Source organism: Martes martes (genome assembly GCF_963455335.1).
Source record: "Martes martes genome assembly, chromosome: 11".
Taxonomy (NCBI): Eukaryota; Metazoa; Chordata; class Mammalia; order Carnivora; family Mustelidae; genus Martes; species Martes martes.
Window position 1 is genome coordinate 55567945 of NC_137899.1, and position 21050 is coordinate 55588994.

At 39.3% G+C, this 21050-nt stretch overlaps 1 protein-coding gene across 1 annotated transcript in view; it reads right to left on the bottom strand.

Annotated features, from left to right (window-relative positions):
* Positions 1 to 21050, bottom strand: part of RAPGEF5 (Rap guanine nucleotide exchange factor 5) — a 223467-nt gene that overhangs the window by 31998 nt on the left and 170419 nt on the right. Inside the window, exons 12-17 of the mRNA XM_080818603.1 lie at positions 14972 to 15050; positions 10348 to 10492; positions 9271 to 9368; positions 7109 to 7139; positions 6082 to 6160; positions 3650 to 3799 (exon numbers count right to left, since the gene is read on the bottom strand). Of these exons, the coding sequence (XP_080674729.1) occupies positions 3650 to 3799; positions 6082 to 6160; positions 7109 to 7139; positions 9271 to 9368; positions 10348 to 10492; positions 14972 to 15050 (582 nt within the window). The remainder of the gene's footprint in view (positions 1 to 3649; positions 3800 to 6081; positions 6161 to 7108; positions 7140 to 9270; positions 9369 to 10347; positions 10493 to 14971; positions 15051 to 21050) is intronic.

The following is a 21050-nucleotide window of genomic DNA, read 5'->3' on the forward strand; positions in this document are numbered from 1 at the left end:
TTTAATTCAGATCTGCATACTCTGTTCAATGGCACCAATGGGACCATGGACATCACTGCTCAATATCCAGAGTGGAAGCCTTTTGCAATTCCTTCTTGTAATATTTAGTCATTTTTTAGAACACAGAACAGTTTAGAGCAAAAAGTAAAAGTCACTCATAATCCCATCACTTGGGGTTGCCCGGGTGGCTCAGTAGGTTAAGAGTTTGCCTTTGGCTCAGGTCATGATCCCAGGGTCCTAGGATCAAGCCCTATGTTGGGCTCCTTGCTCAGCGGGGAACCTGCGTCTCCCTCTCTCTCTGTCTGCCACTTCCCCTGCTTGCATTCTCTCTCTCTCTCTCACTGTCAAATAAATAAATAAAATCTTAAAAAAAAAAAATCCCATCACTTTCAGATAACCATAGGATGGTAATGTTGGTAATATTTGGGTATGTTTTTATTCTGCTCTTGATGTTAATGTGTGTAAATGACATCCACACCTACAACATATAATTGCAATTACTTACACATATGCATTCATAATTAGTATGGATACCTACATATACATTTGTAGTTATTCCATATGTGGTTTTATATTCTGATTTTATTATAAGTACTTATCCACTTGTCAAAATTAACTATGTATATCATGTTTAACTGGTTACGTAACAGTCCATTATACCATCATGTAATCTTTCCTCTATTGCTGACCAATTTAATAGTTTCCAATGTTTTTGTCATATTAATTAGATGGCAAAATATATGCAAATACTAGCACAGGGTCTGGTACTTAATAGGGGCTTGATAAATGGGATCTATTATTATAGCAGCCGTAATATATACTGCTGAAGTCAACATCTTAATGCATAAATCGTTGGCTGCTCATACATGATTTTTATAAATAGATTCCCAGAAATGGAATTACTAGATCAAAGGGGAATGAATATTTTTAAAAAGTTTTTGATACAAACTGCCAAACTGCTTTCAAATTCTTATACTGACCAATACCGATCATTCCTGGTGGTAAGTTTGCTATTTAGCTAAAACCAAAAATAGATTTCTCGGTTTATTTTAAATTTCTTGACCACTGGAAAAGCCGAGTGTTTTTCATGTATTCTTCTATTTCCCTTATTACAAATTATTCCTATCCCTCAGCCATTTTTCTACCATCACTGGAGTGCTCTTATAACACAATAGCCTTCTTTGTAGAAAAATGTCCTCCTCCAAACTACGGATTACAGATACGAATTGACTAAACTAACCCTCAAGTTTATTGCACTGTAACATAATCAGCTTCTAAGTCAGCCTTTTAGCTACCTAGCATGTTTGGGGAATACTATATTCCATGTATCTTCTTCTAGATAACTTAATCAGTTCAAAGGCCAAATTTTGTTTTGAACATTTCTGCTTAATACAGAGTACACAAATGATAATCTAATATATTCTTCATGGCCCAGCATTATAAAGATCAATAGCACTTTCATGTCAGGCCGTTGACGTGTGTGGTAAATGGTCCTACACGGCTGGGCTCTGAAGTTCTTCCATCGCTCCTCCCTCTTTCTCTAGCTACAATTTCTTGCAGCCCTGTGCGTGCTCATGTCTACCCTACATCGGAATTTACAAGAGCCATTCCGCCCTTGCTACAGAATAAAATGCCATGACTTTCTGACAGTAACTTTTCCATTTTCTGGGAAATATTTTTTTTTCTTATTTTCAGGTTTGTCACTACACTCTAAAAGTTAAAGCTCATAGAATTTTAAACTCTGAAAAACTATAGGGAGGTAGGTTTCTGTTGCTACATACATTACACCTACTCTGGGTATAAAACAGCTAGAAACCTACTGAAAGCCATGAGGATAACAGCCCCAGTCCTTTTAGAAAAATCCACAAAACCTACCACATTTGCAATATCTTTAAACTTTTTTTGACAAAAAGAGAATAAGAGTAGATCTCACTGTAATTTCATTTTGAAGTAGTTTTTAAAAGATTATTTACTGAAAATTAGGTAACTAGAGCAAGGAATACATTAAACTTTTTTTCCTTCTTTTTCTTCATAGCACATTATTGTTTGGAGGCTATTAAGCTATGGGCGGAAAGGTTCTTAGCAGATAAAAGTACTAATTGTTGGGAAATGATGGCACATATCCAAATCTGTGGGATAATTCAAGAGATAAGCTGATATTTCTAGAGAAGATTAGCAATGAGTATATACACATTAGAACAACATTGGCCTCCCTGATGAATCTAATTTAATAGAGTGTAAAAATGGTATTTCATGGCCATCAAATAGATATTGGGTAGTAAAACAGCTACTCATTACTCTCCAGGTTCAAGCGTGGCTCTGGGCTGACTTGGAGTCAGCCCCAAGGGAGAGGGGTCTCAGGTGTGCTACCAAGTTCTCTCAGGGTCCTTCCTCCTCCACAGTGGGGACCCAATGACTACTTTCTATAACGGTACTGTATTGAGAGGCAAATGATGGTTTTGATGAAGTGTAATATTATTTAGAATTACTTAATATTTTTGGTCACTTAAAATTAAAAATAATACACATTAGTCATATCTATCTGGAATGCCTGAAATATTTTATTAAAAATTCAACACGTTAAAATTCATGTAGTCCAGACGTTTCTTCCACTTTTGCTCTTTTTCTCTAGATAATGTTTTGATGGGATGCACAATTAGGGCCCCTTGAGAGGGAGGAGAGACTCTCATGAGGGCCAGGGAGAGAGGCTAGGCAGTTTGCATATGTAATCTGCTCGTTTATAGGACTGTTTTACCTGCTTCTGTCAGAAATGCTTTAACACCAAGTTAAATTCTGATCTGCTCCTCCTTCCCCTAGCCTGGTAACAAAGGGTAAACAGGAACGCTGGTTATCTGCTCCCCCCTCTCCCTCTCGCCCCATCTCTGGTTGATTGGTTCACACAGTACTCCCATTTTTCAACCACTGATGCTAAGTCACTTTCTTTGTATTTTTCTCAGGGTTAATGAGATATTAAATAAAGACTGTAAGCCAAAAAGGAGGCCAGCAACATTGAGATCTGACAGGCCCCAGTGAAAACGAAGGGGTCCGTTCAGGTCACGTAGATCAATAGTGTCAGCTTGTAATCTGTGTGATCTTATTCAAAACAGACAATAAACCATTCTCTGAGGATAAATAAGGCCCAGCAGAAGAAAAAGCTATAACCAGACCTCACTCCCCATGTCCACCTGAACGAACACAGCCTGCGAGCTTTCAGCTTATTGGAGTTTTTATTTCCTTCAACGGGGAGTCTTTTTAAGTATTAAACTGTCAGCCAGCAATATGACTAGTTCAAGGCTGTCTTTCTTTTTCCTTCCTAAAGTAATTTCATCCTTTAGCAATTTCCCAAGTTAATTTAAATATGAAAGTAGAAGGCTTATCTAGAGTATAAAATATGAAAAGCTTTATAATATATTTCAAAACACTGGCATGGCCCTTTATTCTGTTCTTGGGGAGGAAATTCAGGATCCCACAGTATCCAGCTGTTGTCATGGAAACGCCTCTGCTAGGCAGCTTCTTATTGTTACTGTGGTCACCCAGCTGCGGACCCAGAAGGGACAAACCGTGCGTTTACTCTATAAAAATGTCGACTCTCCTCCTCTCAGAGGCGATCCGGGGAAAGATTAATATTCCAGGACAGAAGACAATTTACCCCCAGAGAATGTGACAGCCACCAGAGCCAGCTCCTCTTCTGCATGCTGGATCTTTTCTGCCACAACTTTCAGGATCTCATGTGCTGTACTGGAAACTTTGGCCTTCACACTGACATAGGAGTGCTCCGTTATGTACACGTGGCAAAAGACTGCATACAACACAAGAATCGTTAGTCAATAGGGAACTGGGGGCATGAGGTACAGACATTTCCAAATGAAGGCATCCATCAGCCTATTCTCTTCAGTATAAAACTTACACAACTTGATTTACATATTTATGTCTGAGCTTGGGTGCCTGAGGGCATCCATAGAGAAACAGGTGCTTGGCCACACGGGAGATACAGACGTTACAAAGCTGGTGAATGAGTGCACCAAGGATTTAGGCTTCCCAAACTGGAATGAGAGACCTATGTCATGAAAGCCATGTGCTCCCGGTGGAGACAGCCTGACCACGACACAGGGGGATGGGGTGCGGGGGAGGGTACATAACTTACAGCTCTGAGTCCCTTCTTTGAGGGTTACTGAGATTTCCCAAAGCACTATATTATGATATCTCACTCATAAATTTTTATTTTACACTCCATTTCCAGACAGTCACTGTTGGGTCAATCAGGAACACCACATTATGCTATTGGAGCTCTCTTAAGCTTATATAAAAAATCTGCCCGTTTGCCATGGTTTTTGTGTTCAGGCATCTTGATCATTAAATAATGATGTCCCTGATCAAGATGCGGGTGAGTTTGGTTTCCAAAGAGAAGGCACATTTCTAGCCCTTTTAATATCCTTTTTGTTGTCTGCAGTGCAAATAATTATAACTAGGACATCATCACTACCGGGGTGACTCCGGGTCCTGGAAAAAATTTTCTTCATGATTTGAGAGCAGAAACTGTTAAATAGCAGTGGAGATAACTGATATAGTTTCTTACAGCAGCTACTTTGAATTATAAAATACTAGCTTCTTTCAAAAAGATAATATACTTATTCTTCTCTGCCATGTTGCAAAAAAATTAAAAAACAAAAGGGGAGTGCAGTTCCTAGAGAAATCTTACATGCAATTTAAATGGCCCCCCAAAATAAACCCAGGATGCTTCCCACAGAAAGGTAGATGAGGCAAAAGAAAAATGCATTTACGTGTAGGAACCTCAAAGTAAACGCCACCGGAAGGCACGGACAATATTTTGGTCTTGGTTTGGTTCAGTATGTCACTAAAACAATAGCATCTAACAAACAGTTGTTTTATATGTTGTCAACAGACATGTGAGAGGCAACAAAAGCTTTTTTGCTTCCACAGAAAAATAAAATTTTTGAGCAAGACAAGATCCAGTGCACAAACCACTGAATATGAGGAAAGCTTAAAACCCGCTTAATAGACAGATGAACAAAAAGAGGCTAGGGGTCTCAAAACACTTCCACTCTTTGTAACTCAGCTTGGGAAATTATCTGGTTAAACTGTAAGACAAATCAGCCTAGAGGGTCGGCAACTAAGGAATTAGGAGGTAAGATCATTTCTTTCCCAGCTTCCAGAAACACTGTGCAGCAGCAGAAGCCTGGGTGTGACACTTTGTTGTTTAAGTATGTGAGAAGCAGAGCAGACAGGAAGGGTTCACACTTAGAATTTCAGCCCAGACAGAGAGGTGGGCTCTAAGAGAAACCTCCTAGTCACAAGAGCATGAATGTTTCCATTGTTGTGTTTCCCCAGGCTCTGCACTTGACTCAACCTTTATGCACACAGAAGGAAATCATTTCCTGCTCTGTTACAAGGGAGTAACATAGAAGGCAGCACCTTCATGGGGCTAAAGGTTATCTACCCTCCCCCACCCCTACTGGGTAAGCATCTTCAGAGTGGGTCCCGAGCCCTGTCACCACCCGGGAGCTTTGGAGAGTGCTGACTGAGGAGCTTTGGGGAGTGGTGACAGAGGGCAGGAGGACTGGGCACGAAGCACTGTCTTGCAGGGGGATTTTTGCCACACTCCTGTCCTTCTGCTCTTCTTGCCAAGAGTCTCTTCTCTGCATCTCAGGGACGACCCCGCCAAAGCCACGCATGTTGGCTTTAATGGGCTTTCCAGTCAGTCCCAGATAGTGAGCTGACCAATCAAGGGAGAAAGCAGCCAAGAGGAACAGGTAGTACCTTCCTGGCAATGCTGCACCTCTCCTTGAGAAAGTAAAGAAGCTCTTGTTTCAAGTTTTCTTTCCTCCCTTCCCAATCAGAAACACCCTTGGCCCCTGAGACACTGGTGTAGGGTGAAGAAAATGGCCACACTCGAAGCAAGAAAATAACGACCATCATATTGGGTGTGAACATGCTCGACACAGGTCACAGGGCTGTGATGGCTGGAAATGTTCCAAGGCAGGCTGATGTGTTAATGCTGGAGAATGAGGGTGATTAACTGCGACTCCACCTACCCCAAACCCTCATTAAAATGACACTCACTTTCCTCTGTTTCAGTCATGGTTCCTCTATGCTGGAGCCAGTTCTCCTTAAGACTGAATTGGTGGAAAAGGGCTTTATTCTGTGAGAAGTGAGAAAGAGAACAATGAATGAATGCATTCCTGCCCTTTGGAAAACCACAGCTGTTTACAACATGTTCCAAAAGAGCTAGCCAATTTTTCTTTCTTTCACTTTTTTAAAATATGAAATCCACCCACCCAATTTTAGAGGACTAAATAGGGAGTTGCCTCTATTCATGCATGTGGAGGTAAAGATGCTGAGCAACACAGGAGACCTTGGCCAAAGCCAGGAGCAGGCAAAAAGCTCCTATAATTATTCCCTGCAACATGCTGGAGAGTATTGGCCTGATTCTGAACCTCTGGCTACTACAAACACCCACAGATTCTTCTCCAGAGAGAGATATCCCAACATTAACCACGCTTTGGAACAAAGCAACTTTAGATGGTTGCATGCTTTTGCTGTAGCACCAGGACTCGCTTAAGGGAAATAAGTACATTATTCATTATGATTATCCACCTGATAGATGAGCTTCTACGAAACGTGTGCCTGACACCTCATTTTGCATTTCCCCTTCAAGGTGAATAGGAAACACACTCCTTCTTTCCCTTTTTGTCGGGTTGAAAAGTACAAACCTTTTGCTTATTATTAGACTTCCTCACCCTTGCAGTCAAGGTTCCTGCCTGTATTTCTTTCTTTTTTTTTTTTTGCATCAATGTTTCAAATTCAAATTTATATCACTCTGAGAACACTGGAGAAACTCTGAGTTTCCAAAAATATGCAGAATGTCAAGTCAAGGGCACGTGGCCAGCGTCTGATCTGGATCTACAGCAGCACAGGCAAGGTGAAGTGAAGCCGTGAAATCCACGTAAGCCACAGCCCCTGGCTTCCCCGACTGCCCCTAGTCGGCTGGAGGCAGGATTTATTTTAATTATGAAGAAAGGCCGACTGAGGCCAAGCAAGGTCTCCCAACTTGACGGCCCCATTTCGGATAGAGAAAAGTCTGCCTCACCTTCCTTTGTGGTGAATATTCATCTACAGTGCTGAAAGGAAAAGGAAAAGTAGTCAGTCTTTGTCCCAAACCCCGAATAATGCAGTGATTGTCACAGAAAATTAATTTTCAGGCACTGGGCAGATGTTTTTGCTTTTCAGAAAGATAAAACCTGGTATTCATTAGGTCACTATGTATAACACCCTTCACCTTGGGCTCTGGGTTTCGACTGAATGAGGAAGAAAAGATGTTCTCTGCTCAATGGGTATATTTTACTTTCTATGCACAGAAAGTGAGTGCTGAAGGAAGAACTAGGTTTAGTCAGTCCACAGAAACTCTTGAGTTTTCTCATATACTGATAGATTGGGTGAAATTCTTGGTATTCAGATGGTTAAGTTAACCAAGGCACAACTTTTCCAGAATGTTTCTGTGTATGGTGGAAGTAGGGGACGTTCTGTAGGTCCCCAGCTCAAACCTTTTTCTAGAATCTAGAGATAACTCATAATCTTTCACCAAAGAGGCAAAAGCCGTATCTTATATCACTTTCTTATTTCAATCTATTATTTCCCATTTTATTTGAGTTTTTAAAATGGGATGTATTAAGTTTCATTAATGTACTGAATGCATATAAATGCATTAAGCCATGAATTAAAGTTTCCCAAGGGTCACTGGGCCTGCCTTATAGCAAAGACCAACTTCTACGTGGGGGATTATTTTGATGTAAAGGCTGTCTCTCTTCTTTCCTGTTTCATTTATTTGTTCACATTTTCATACTCATCTTAGGTGCTGAGAACTTATTACAGTGTAGACCGTGACAAAGGAACATCACCCAAATTCCCAACTTTATTTCTAACACTGTCCCATACTGCATCTCATTTCTGAATTTCTAAATGTGATTTTCATGACTGAGGACTAAAGCTGTTACATGATTTGTTTGTGCCCTAAAATTAATTTATATAGACATTTAATTTGCAATAGGATCTCTCTTTACTAAAATTAGGTCAGGCCTGAAGTCTCAAATTAGTCATCTGAAAGGCCTAAATTAACACTTTCTACAAGAAGTGCCTCTGTGACTGCTGAAATCTTCATAGAAATTTCTCACAACTTGACAACATGTACATTTCATGTTTACTAAATAGAAAGTACACTGCAAATCAGAGAATAGTTTTTCCTTTCAGATTAAGTTTGCAGCTCTATCTGAAAACTGAATAATTACCTCATGTTTTCATTCACCAATATTAGTAAGGAGAATTAGTGGTCAATCAGGTGCTGGCAATCTGAAAGACTAATGAGAGATACCCTGGGGATACTTACACATACCAAAAGTCAGGGAGTAAATGGTTTTCTTTAATCTTTCTAAATTGATAAAGAAACCCCAGGGAATCCATAAGATGGAGCTTTAAAAATGCTTCATGACTGGCTGAAAGAGACAGTTATGATCCCCCCAAATGACAAGTTAAATATTTACACTTTTAAAATTAAATAATAATTTATTAAAGAATTGTTTTTATGTATCCAGGTTGTTCTGGCTCTGTTGGTTTCTATCGTATCAAACAGTGTTAAAAAAATAGCCATAAAAAAATGAAATTTTGCCATTTGCAATGAAGTGGATGGAACTAGAAGGTATTACGCTAAGTGAAATAAGTCAGTCAGAGAAAGACCATTATCATATGATCTCACTGATACGTGGAATTTAAGAAACAAGGCAGAGGATCATAGGGGAAGGGAGGAAAAAATGAAACAAGATGGGATTGGGAGGGAGACAAACCATAAGGGACTCATAATCTCAGGAAACAAACTGAGGGTTGCTACAGGGGTGGGGGATGGAAGGGATGGGGTGGCTGGGTTATGGACGCTGTGAAGAGTATGTGCTATGGTGAATGCTGTGAGTTGTGCAAGCCTGATGATTCACAGACCTGTACCCCTGGGGCTAATAATACATTATATGTCAATAAAAAAATAAAAAATCGGCATGTAAGTGGAAAAAAATAGCCAATAAGCTTGATATTGTGTTCATTCATTTTGATATAAAAGCAAAATACACAATTTGCTACTAGAAAAGCTAAGGAATCAAGGGATCCCAGATTCAAAGTGTTCAAGATGAACTTTGTAAGACACTCAAATTCTATCACCTTTGCTACTTTCTTTTATTAACTGTAATACAGAAAGGTGTAGGTACTCACTGGCGACGGTGCATTCCAAGTATCTTCTGAAACTCTTTCAGTTCTTTTTCAAGTATTGGATATTCATAGACATCATCCAGTACGTTCCTGTATATGGTCTGGGGGGCAGGGGGAGAAAGAAAAATGGTGGCTGAAATGCCTATCTTGTCAGGACTAGGACTAGCACAACAGTTAACCTGCTGAGGAACAGGTGGAATGAAGGATCATGCAGGGGGTTAAACCAGTACCAGTGAGATCCTAGGTGGGATTCCGCCTCCTTGCCCCTCACTCAACTGTGTGGCTCTCTCACAGCTGTCAGGGGACATACGTAGTCGATGCTAAACTTAGAGACACCTGGAAGGCTACTTGAGATTCCCATGCCTTTTCTATATTAAAAAAATAATACCCACATCGTCACTTGGAAAGAAAAAAAATGGACTGAATCTTAGTACCCAGTTATTTTGAAAATAACATTCATTTTTGAGGCACCTGGGTGGCTGAGTCCGTTAAGCATCTTGGGCTTAGGTCATGATCCCAGAGTCCTGGGATTGAGCCCCAAGCCCGGCTTGTATGTTTTATCTACCTTACCTATTTAATCTGTAATCAAAATTCCCATGAATTATATAAAATAACCTTAAATTAGCAAACGTAAAACTGGCTGCCTACATTTTTTTTTTCATAATGGATTATTTTCAATTAAAAAAATTTCTATTTATGTATAGAACAGCAGGCCTCAAAAATCAAAACAGGGGCACCTGGGTGGCTCAATCAGGTAAGCATCTGCCTTCGGCTCAGGTCATGATCCCAGGGTCCTGGGATCGAGTCCTGTATCAGGCTCCCTGCTCAGTGGGGAGTCTTTTTCTCCCTCTTTCCCCTACCCTCCTGCTTGTGATCTCTCTTGCTCACTCACTCTCTCTCTCTCAAATAAATAGAATCTTTTAAAAAAAATAAAAACAAATTAATATTTCCTTTGAATCACAGCTTGAATATGACAAAAAAGTTGCATGACTGCCACCTACAAAAGGATTTTTGAAGTACAGAACTGAAAATAAAATCAGTTGTTTGGAATCAGAGAAGTTTCTTGAAGTTTTACATTACCTTTAAGAACATTTTTGAATGTTCGTCTTCATGTAACCAGTCTTTGTAGAGGGCAATCCATTGGGACACAAGATGCAAAACCTTACGTTTCCTACAAGGAACATCTGAGTTTTCTTCTTTGCCTTGATACTTCTTAGCAGAATAGGTGCAAATGGTTAAGAGAGAACATTGCATTATTGGAAATATTGCACTGTGCTCTTTAACTGAAAATATGAAGAGATGCATGTGTTCTTATTTTCACAAAACATGCTAAAGCATTTGCCGAAGAATCTGCAAGTATCTAAGCCTGTGGGAAGAAAAGAGCTTGGGTAGCAACAGCAAAGGTGTGCACCAGAAAGAGCAAAAGTAAGTAAACCCAGGAAAATGATGTCCGTGTGCTTGGTGGCAGGTCGTGAAGGTTAATTAGATGATTTGCATTGACAGCTGCTGACACAGTCCCACAGGCAGCACGGGTCAATGCCACCAGGAAGAGATTCTAAGTGGCCCATGAATTTCAAGGGTGGCGACAGCAGAGCTGGCCTCATTACACAGGTAGACACCTTCCATAAAAGTTACATCAGAACTAGGCCAGATATCATTTGATTTTCAGAAATTCACAATTGATAAAAGAAGTCACTTCTCAATTAGCCCCGATGGACACTGATTTCTGGAGTATCATTTGTGCTGTGATTTAAATGCCCACTCGCAGGAATTTGCTTGGAAAAAAGGACTGGAGAAGCATGTAAACATAATTAAAAAGGACTGCTACTTTTCATTTTCATCAGAATAATAAAAAGTAAAATAGGAATAACCTAAATGGGTCAAACACTGGATAGTCAGCTAAATCATCACAGATCCATTAATAGGCAATGTATGGCCGTAAGACTGATGGTCTAGTGGTGCATTTATGGATGGCGAACGCTTAGCATATGGTTGAGCAGGAAAGCAAGCAAGAAAATATGTTGGGATCACCCGCTTCCATTAACTATGCTTATTTATAAGAAAAATTTCATCACCCTGAATGATATATACTGGAAGTCAACAGGGGCGAACTGTGCTGTTCAAATTACATAAAAATAACAACTCCCCAAAAGCAATGTGCTTAAAGCCTTGGGGATGAGACGGAAGCTTGGCATTTTCCAAACCAACCTAGTGTTTTTGTTCCCCAAATTATCATTTCTGACAGTCTCGGACACACTGGAAAGTTACGTAGGAAAAGGAAATGCTATGATACCAAAGACAGGGAGGCTTTAGAGCTGCTGTGCAGGATTCTCCACTACATAATGCTGAAATATAACTGCAAAATACGAGTATGTCAGTCTTTGTAAATATATATATTTTTTAAAGATTTTATTTATTTATTTGACAGACAGAGATCACAAGTAGGCAGAGAGGCAGGCAGAGAGAGAGGAAAGGAAGCAGGCTCCCCGCTGAGCAGAGAGCCTGATGCGGGGCTCAGTTCCAGGACCCTGGGATCATGACCTGAGCCGAAGGCAGAGGCTTAACCCACTGAGCCACCCAGGTGCCCCAGTCTTTGTAAATATTTTAAAACATATTTTAGTCACTGTCTCCCTAACCAGCAAGAATACATCCAGGGCATTTGATTTTTTTTTTTTTTTTTAATTTCTGAGTGAGTAATAGACTCAGGCAAACACACAAAGAATCTGTTAAAGCATCCATTTTCCCTCAGTTTTTCTCTTAGCAGACAAAATATAAAATATTATAGCCTACATTATTTCCACTTGTACAAAGGTCATGTTCTTCTTTTCCTGTGACTACCATGGCCTAACCAATATAAAGAAGAAAACCTAGAAAATTTGGAAATACTAACAACTTCTTTCTTTTAGGTCAGCATGTATAAGTCAGGAGGTGGGCTTTTTTTTTTTTTTTTTAAATTTATTTGACAGAGACGCAGCAAGCGAGGGAACACAAGCAAGGGGAGTGGGAGAGGGAAAAGAAGGCCTCCTGCTGAGCAGGGAGCCTGATGCGGGGCTCCATCCCAGGACCCTGGGATCAAGACCTGAGCAGAAGACAGATGCTTAACGACTGAGCCACCCAGGCGCCCCACGGAGGTGGGCTTAATTATTACCACTGCATCTATGTTCTATAATTAGGGACCTGTAGGATAGAGCCATTTCAGGGACTAAAACATCAACGGCCCTTCTCCATTCACAGTTACTACCATTCATTTGTTTCATCTTGTTTTGCCTATGAGATATATTTTTCAAAAACATTAGCGATTAAATTTAACATTTGGATTACTCTGTTTTCTTTATCAGGGTATATTCACTTTTATACATTTTGCCCATGCTAGATTATATTGATTTATAAACATAGCCAGAGGATGGGAATAATGGGAAGGCACTGGATGACAATTGTACCTTCAGTGTAGTGCACTGAACATCAGCTAGCCTGAGGCTGGAAGCTTACATAATACTTTTTATGATGACAAAAGCTAAAAAGTATAAAATTCTATCACAGTAAAAGTACCTAAGATACCCAAACACAGCATAAATGGCTCTAATCTATAACTAATGTTTAAAAACCATGGGAGACGAACAACGAAAACTAATTCAGACCACTCCTTAGAAGGGGATGGCAGTGGGATATACAAGATAGCTTCACTAAGGGGCACAAAAAAATCTCTCAAATTAAATATGGATGCCATATTTTTGTTTGTGGTTTGTATTATTTCACAAAGGCAGAGTATGGATTTCATGGGTTTTGATAATTAGTAAAAAGGCTGCTAAGAATCTGAACTAAATTTTCATAGAACATGTCTTGGTCAAAGACTTAAAACATGGTCATATGAAAGTGAAGTTTTAGAGACTCTTCAGGGAAATTCTATGAGGCATTAAATTACTCAATAATAATCACAAATAATACTAGGATCCTATTTATTTATTTATTTATCTACTTTTATTTAAAGAGAGAGGGATGTAGGGAGGGCCAGAGGGAGAGAGAGAATTTTCAGCAGGTTCCATGCCTAGAGGGGAGCCTGACTCGGGGCTCGATCTCAGGACACTGAGATCATAACCTGAACCAAAATCAAGAGCTGGATGCTTAACTGACTGAGCCACCCAGGTGTCCCTATTAGGATCCTATTTAAAAACAAAGGTTTGAAGGCATCTATTTGCTATGAAGCAAACTATATGGTTTAATAGATGGTAATACTTTTGGAAAAGCCTTTAGCATTAAAATGTAGAAGAAATGAGCTCATAATTATTTTTCTAAAACACTATTAAAGAAGAACTTGAAAACCTTGCAATTATTGCAGAATTTTTAAATAACATCCACTTGGAATCTGTGGAAGAAATCTGTTTTTAAAATTCTCTAAATTCAAAATGGGTAATGTTTCAAGACCAGTTTTATGAACCAGTTCAAAAAGCTCCCCAAGAAATGTAGCTTTGGGGGCACCTGGATGACTCAGTGGGTTAAAGCCTCTGCCTTCAGCTCAGGTGATAATCCCAGGGTCCTGGGATTGAGCCCCACATCAGGCTCTCTGCTCAGCGGGGAGCCTGCTTCCCCCACCACCTGTCCCCGCCTGCCTCTCTGCCTACTTGTGATCTCTGTCTGTCAAATAAATAAATAAAATCTTAAAAAAAAAAAAAGAAATGTAGCTTTGTGTGGCCATATGGACATAGTAAAGCACTACCAAGTAATCATGATTTCTAGTTCATATATTTATTAAGAGAGATTTTATTTCAGTTATGCCCTTTATGGAGTTTTAAGGTATTCTCTTAAGCAGGAAAAGGCTATCAAGTTGGGTAGAAATGTAACGATCATTTAACAGGACAATATTACCAAGACCACTACCATCATGGCTCAATAAAACTCAGGTATATGCCAAAAAAAAAAAAAATCCATCTTCCTAAAAATGTTCACCAGGACTCTAGTGGAATCTTTAGTTTGGTTTGATAAATACCTGACAGTTAACAGACTTCTTAATTGCTTCTGAAGTACCTTTTTGCACACTGTGAGTCAAGAAGCCTGTATGGAGACTCTGTGTAAGTTTACTTTGCTTGGCTTTATGGCCTTTCATCTGTTGCGTCCCTTCTAGTTCATGTATCAAATCATAAAGCTTCCCTAACTCGTCATTAACCTTCTCATCACACCTGTCATTCTAACAGCACATGTCTTCACAAAGCTTCTGAAAGATGACAGTTGATTAGGGGGTAGTTTCAACCTCCCACGTTGGGGATGGCTCACTTGGCCCCGGGACACTTGCAGAGAAACATGGAATCATGCACGTACGTTTTCCTGCCCAAGTCCCCTGGCACTAACGGCCTGATTGTCTTACAAGTTCACTTATGGCCTGTCCACTCAACCTCTTGTCTCTGGGCTTTACCCGGTGGGCCAAACTTAGCTCAGATTTCTCATCTTGAGACCTACATTTGAAGAAAACATAACACAAACAGTATAATTTACCCACAACCCAGAAGGTGAGAACAGCAGCCCCGCCTTCCAGTCTTCCCTGTCTATTCTGTCTCATTTCATCTTTTACCTTGGATATCATTACATTAATATTTAACAGATCCACACTCTACAGAGGGGCTGAGTAAATTAAGAAAGGCAGTTAATTCCTAATGTGAGACATCTGTCTGAGAGGAAGCCAGCACAGCATCCTGAAGTTAATGAAGGATATTGCCTCAACAGCGCCTGGCACAAGTCATCAGTTGTCATGAAGACCGTGTACGTGAGGAGGAAGTCATCAAGGAGGGTCTCTGCAAAGAAAGAAAAACAAACACAAGGTAAGCACACCAGTGATAAGAAGGGCAACTGCTTCTCCAGGCTCTCGAACATCATGTGTGGCAGAAATACGGTAAGTGGTGGTGGTTGTGGGAGGGGTTAGGATAGGAGAATTTTAACCAAAAAATACATTATTTGTTGAAGTTAAGATTTTTTAAACTCCTTACACAGAACACTTCAAGCAATGGGATTATTTTTTTTGTTGCAAGGCTCTCTAAACATACAACTTCTGTTATTTTTTTTGCTCCCTAAAACATCATTTATCTTTGTGGGTAAAGATGTTATAGAAACTCAATGCATAAATAATGTCCTTTTAAAGATAAATTTTATGGTATTTCTGGGGTATATACTCCAGTCCCACAGGGAATGAAGCCCGTATGCTCTAATAAATTAAGGCTTTCTAAAGTCATTTACCTAAGTCTAGGCCAAGAACAATGGATAATAAAACTCAGAGGACACATAACAGGTTCCAAGGCCATTCACCTTTCTCTCTCAAATACATCTATGAGAAGCTGGAAATGTGGTGAGTGATGGTACTGTGGTGGAGAGAGACACAGCTAAGTCCTGTTAAATATGGGGAGTAGGGGCGCCTGGGTGACTCAGTGGGTTAAATTAAAGCCTCTGCCTTCGGCTCAGGTCATGAGCCCAGGGTCCTGGGATAGAGCCCTGCATCGGGCTCTTTGCTCAGCAGGGAGCCTGCTTCTCTCTCTCTCTCTGCCTGCCTCTCTGCCTACTTGTGATCTTTCTCTGTCAAATAAATACATAAAATCTTTTAAAAAAATTAAAAAAAAATATGGGGAGCAGGGATAACGTACCATGATATACTCCTTCCCAATCCCTTCCCTACCTCCTCAACTGACAAAAAAAGCTTTGATTTTTATTGCCTCTTGGCCTTGAGTGTTCTTGGAAAAGTGTAGCTTACATGTAATATGGAACAGCTAAACAGGTAAACCCTGACCCCCCGATATCATTTCCAAATTGATAGAAAAAATCACATGCACAGTGCAAAGTAGAGCTCTTGCCATACTTGTTTTTATCCAGCCTCCTTAACTTAAAATTCTTTTTACTATATGATTTCATTTTTATGTCTTTTACATCCTGGACATAAATTTCTAGGAATTTGAAATAGTAATTAATCAGTCGTAAGAATAATGAGCTTGTACACGCGATACCATCTATGCTCTCCAAGAGCTATACTGAGTGTGTAAGTCGAAAGAATCGCCCTGTATAGAGCTCTGAAGGTGTATGTTGAGGTCTATGGCATCTAAAAATGCCAGAATTTTTAGAAATAACCAATAACATTTACTGTAAGAAGTGATCAATGCAAAACAACAAGGCTATGTTTACGAACAACAAAACTCTGATATAAAGAGGTAGTGAATGATATCTCCAATCCTTGTCAGCTGCCCCTGCTTAATTAATTGTTTTGTTTGGTTGCAGAACATCAAGATCATCCCAATTTACACCAATAAGTGATTGCAAATGGTCATGTTAAAAAAAAAAAAAAAGCAAAACTTCCTTTCTAATTGCAGAATGGCCTTAAGTGAAGTGAACCAGAGATGCTAATGAGTATTAAGAAAGTTTTTTTTAAAGATATTTACTTATTTATGCTAAGTAACAGTATTCCTTATTAAAAAAATAAATTTGACAAATGGCACCCATAATGTCAAATAAGCCTACACGTATAATGTATCACACTGCAATATATTAACAGTCTCTGCTCCAGCTTACTGTTACTTGTAAAAGTAAGTTCTCAAACAGCTAGGCAGAAACGAAGCCCTATCCACTGTAAGTGTGTAGGGGAAGGAACAGCCCCGTATAGAGCTCTACAGCCCTATATGCTGAAGGTAACTGTGGGAGTTCGGCCAGTTGGACAATTCAGTGTGAACGCAAATGCACAGCCTGCACTCACAGAAGGCCTGGGAGCTCTCTCCTAGGGACCCTGTTTACAAAAGTGACTGGCAAGCTGCGACCTCCAACATAATTTCCAAATTCACAGGAAAGATTCCATGCAGTTTCAAATATTCATCTGCATGGAAAGGCAAGAGAAACCATATTCTAAGACTGGCCCCCAAAACTAGCTAACCTGGCAACAGAAGTTCATCACTTGGTTATCCTAATGAAAATCCTGAAATATACATTTTGGAGGTCGGTATGTGCTTCATCACAGTTCTTGAAATAGTTTCAAGAAAAATCAAACAGTGGCGTAACGTCTGAACCCCTAGGATATTTTGAAACACTACTTAAAAACTAGCACTCTGGGACACTACTGAGCAGGGATGGTCACCAATTCTAACACGGCTCTATAATAAATGTGGGTGATGAAAATCTTCAAGCTCTCTGCTCTTGTTAGAAATTAAGTCTTTTTTGCATTCAGTGCTAGGTACAGGCAGCAAGAACCACAGAGTAGCCTAAAATCTATTTGAGGGTTCTCTGCGGGCCCTTACAGATCACAGCAGACAATATACAGAAGCCTGAGAGCCTGCAAACCTCACCATTCAGCGTTCAAAGTACTTGATGGGACACAGGTTCAGACTCTTTGGAATATTCTTATACTTAGCTGATTCAAGGAGGTTGGAACTATTCTCTAATCAAAATTTACTCCATTAGCAACTGAGATGAAAAAGACTGCCATTAAACTTTGACATAACCAGTCATTCCATTCTGGAACAGCCTTGGATAATGAGCTGAGTGACTGTGAGAAGTCTGGTTTATAAGGTGGCAAAACCATTTGGCATTCGATTCAATTAATGAACTCACATGTGATGATATTTTGTTAAGGGCTTTCACCCAGAAATGCTTTCCCCTAAGCTACTACCATATTTAATATTCAACAGCATTTACCTAATTATCTCTTTGCAACAGAAATATTAATTAAAATAAAAACAACAAGGCTACATAAAAACATCTCCAGTTAAAGTCCTACCGAACTGCTAAAATTCCTCAAAAGAGAACAGATTCCCTATGCCCTTGATTCAAATCTTTCCCTATTTAACTACCATACTGTTATGAAATTTTTCTCTGTATAAAGAGCTTCTCTTACTCTCTTTCAGCACTGGTATTTTTTTGCTGCCCACGAAAGTAATTGAATGATATAATCAAAATGACACACTTCAAATAAAAATGCATTTTGTAATAGCCATGTATCAAAAAAGACTGTCCCATGGTATTCAGAGATATTTTTAGAACCACAATGGCTATACAAATGATCCCCTGAAGGCTATTAGCCAACAATAGCCATTTAGAAAGACTAGCACATCCTCTGGCATCCATATTAAAACACTATAATTATATATTATATTATATAGTGCTTAATTAACAGTAATTTAAGACCTTAGGCAGAAAAGCACCTTTGTGTATAAAAGTATCTTTCATTTAAACAAATTCGTAGTTGCTGTATACACTAACATTCTGAATAAAAAGATATATTCATTTTGCTTTCTAACTCTGTGAATACCTAGGTATTAATAGACAAACACCTTTCCTTTGAAATTCTATTCATTAAATCAATCACTAAATCTAATCCCAAATTCTTGGCTCATCACTGACAGAAGTATTCAGCCATCCTTTTGGGAGTACTCCCCCGCTCCCCCCAAATAAAAGAATATTTATGTTGTGGCTTTTTTAGATATAGGAAGTATTCTCGCAGTATAAAAGAAACATGCTGGTAACAATCAAAACTGGAAAGCAGATACTATTAGTTTTAAGCATTATGTTCACTAGAAATAAAATACATCAAGGTGTAGTCAAAATCTAAAGCTTTGATAGAAATGACTCTAAAAGCAATGAATCTCGGAACACTGAAAAAATAAAATTAAATTTAAAAAAAAAGAAATTACTCTAAAACTCATGACCATAATGATGTTAATACAGGACTTTCCTCTCATCTGTTACTGTCTAAATCTTAAAGTATAAGAAAAGAACTGTCCATTTTCATTTGATTTTACTTGAACGTATTTTTCTTTTACACAGATATTAAAATACCTTCTCATTCTCGCTTGAAATGTATCAAGCACTAAAATGTCCATTTATTTCTGTAAAACGCAAGTGTTTCTGGAGCATCCTAGAGTTGTGTCAGGTGGACTAGTAACTGGTTTGGTACAGATCCTTTTTATAGGGTTCTGTTACATAAATGTAATCAATTCAGAGGAACTGATCTAAATGTTTCAAAAAGGTCTAAGCTTAGTGCTTTTCTTTTTTTCTTTTTCTTTCTTTCTTTCTTTTTGTTTGGTATAAGTGAATTGCCAAGAAAGTAAATGGTAAGAATTTTGACAGACAACTGCCAATAGTTGCTATTTAAACGAAGTATGGTAATGTGAATATTCAACATTTCTATAATGACCCATATTCCCTAAAGTACTGTTAGCAGTTTTGTTTCACCTATATTTCTACTTCAGATGCAATGGAATTTAAGGCACTCTAAAGTATGTTCTACTTAAACTTTATTTCGAGAAGCCAAGAAAAACTCTGTACTTGAAAGGTCTTGTTTCTGGTCCAGGAATATTACAACTTGCCATTATTTTTTGAGAAGCAGTGCCAAAATGTACCATGTAACTTGATTAAGCACAAATTAAAAAAAAAAAAAATTAACGTTCATGCCTGAGTCATAGGTTCAAGTGCTATGCCCTTAAGAGCTATGCTTTTTTCTCAGTTTATTTGACATTTCTGAAAGCAATATTCATGACCTCAAATGCAGCTTTTTAAATTCACTCAATTCCTGGATATTTTTACACTTCGCCAGAGTATTGCTTAGCTATTCTAAAATGACCAAATCTTGAGATCTCATTTTATTTTTCTTTATTGGTTACATAAAAAATGCTTATTCATTGAATGCTGTTTCTACATCAGATTTTAAAGGTCACCTCTTTCATGACAGGAGCTTACTACACACAGAGCTTGGGTGGCACTCTTCAAATAATGAACTCTGTTCTTATTGTAACTTGAAAAATTTGGTTTTGGAATCCCATCATTCTTTTGGAAAAAACGATTAGAATACAACAGGAATTATGTTCTGAACTATATTATACTTCACATGCTGCCTTTTAAAAATGTCACTAGACGGAACATGCACTAATAAACCCAGGGCTTGGCCATATCCTCCACACCAAGGGTCGCATCTGCAAGTCACCCTGGGAGGGGAGAGAGGTGACAGGCCCCATGAGCTCCTGCTGTCCCAGCCCTCAGCTGCTCTCAGCGTCTAGGCACAGTTATAATTACAACCCATTTGTGAGTCATGCATGTGTCTGCTAAACCTGCTAGGAAACTTAGAAAACAGTGTGGAAAGTACTAAGGGAATCAGAGAGCTGAATTTCTACCTAGATAGCCTTAGGCACAAGGTTGAACCTCTCTGGGCCTTAGTTAAGTCAGCTATAGAGTGGGTATCATATCCACACCTAGCAGAATTGCAGGCAGAATTAAACAGAATTAATGAACAGAATAGCATATTCTCAAGTACCTGGCAGAGAACATTTGTACATTAGGCACTCAATAAGTACCACCTGTTCTTAATTTCATAAAATAATATTCAGACCCTTTTCTAATTCTCCAAGTCCTACCAATCAACCAAGGAAAAACCGAGTACTGAGAACTGACTGTATAGAAGGCATTTGCTAAGGGATTTGGGGGTGAGAGACAAGAAAGCACGAGGGAGCCGTGGCTTCCAGCTCATAATCAGTCAGGGAGCTGAGACTTTTGTCCCCATGAAATGAACTAAATAAGGCAACACCTCAACTGGGCAGCACCAATCATAAATGTTCTAAGGGATGAAGGAAACTCCAACGTGCCAAGGAAGGTGCCATGTGGGGTCACCCCTGAACTTCTAAGAAGAACTGGTGGAGGGGTGCCTGAGTGGCTCATATGGTCAGGTCATGATCCCGGGGTCCTAGGGTCATGATCCCGGGGTCCTAGGATTAAGCCAAGCCATGCGTCGGGCTCCCTGCTCAGTGGGCAGCCTGCTTCTCCCCCTCCCTCTGCCA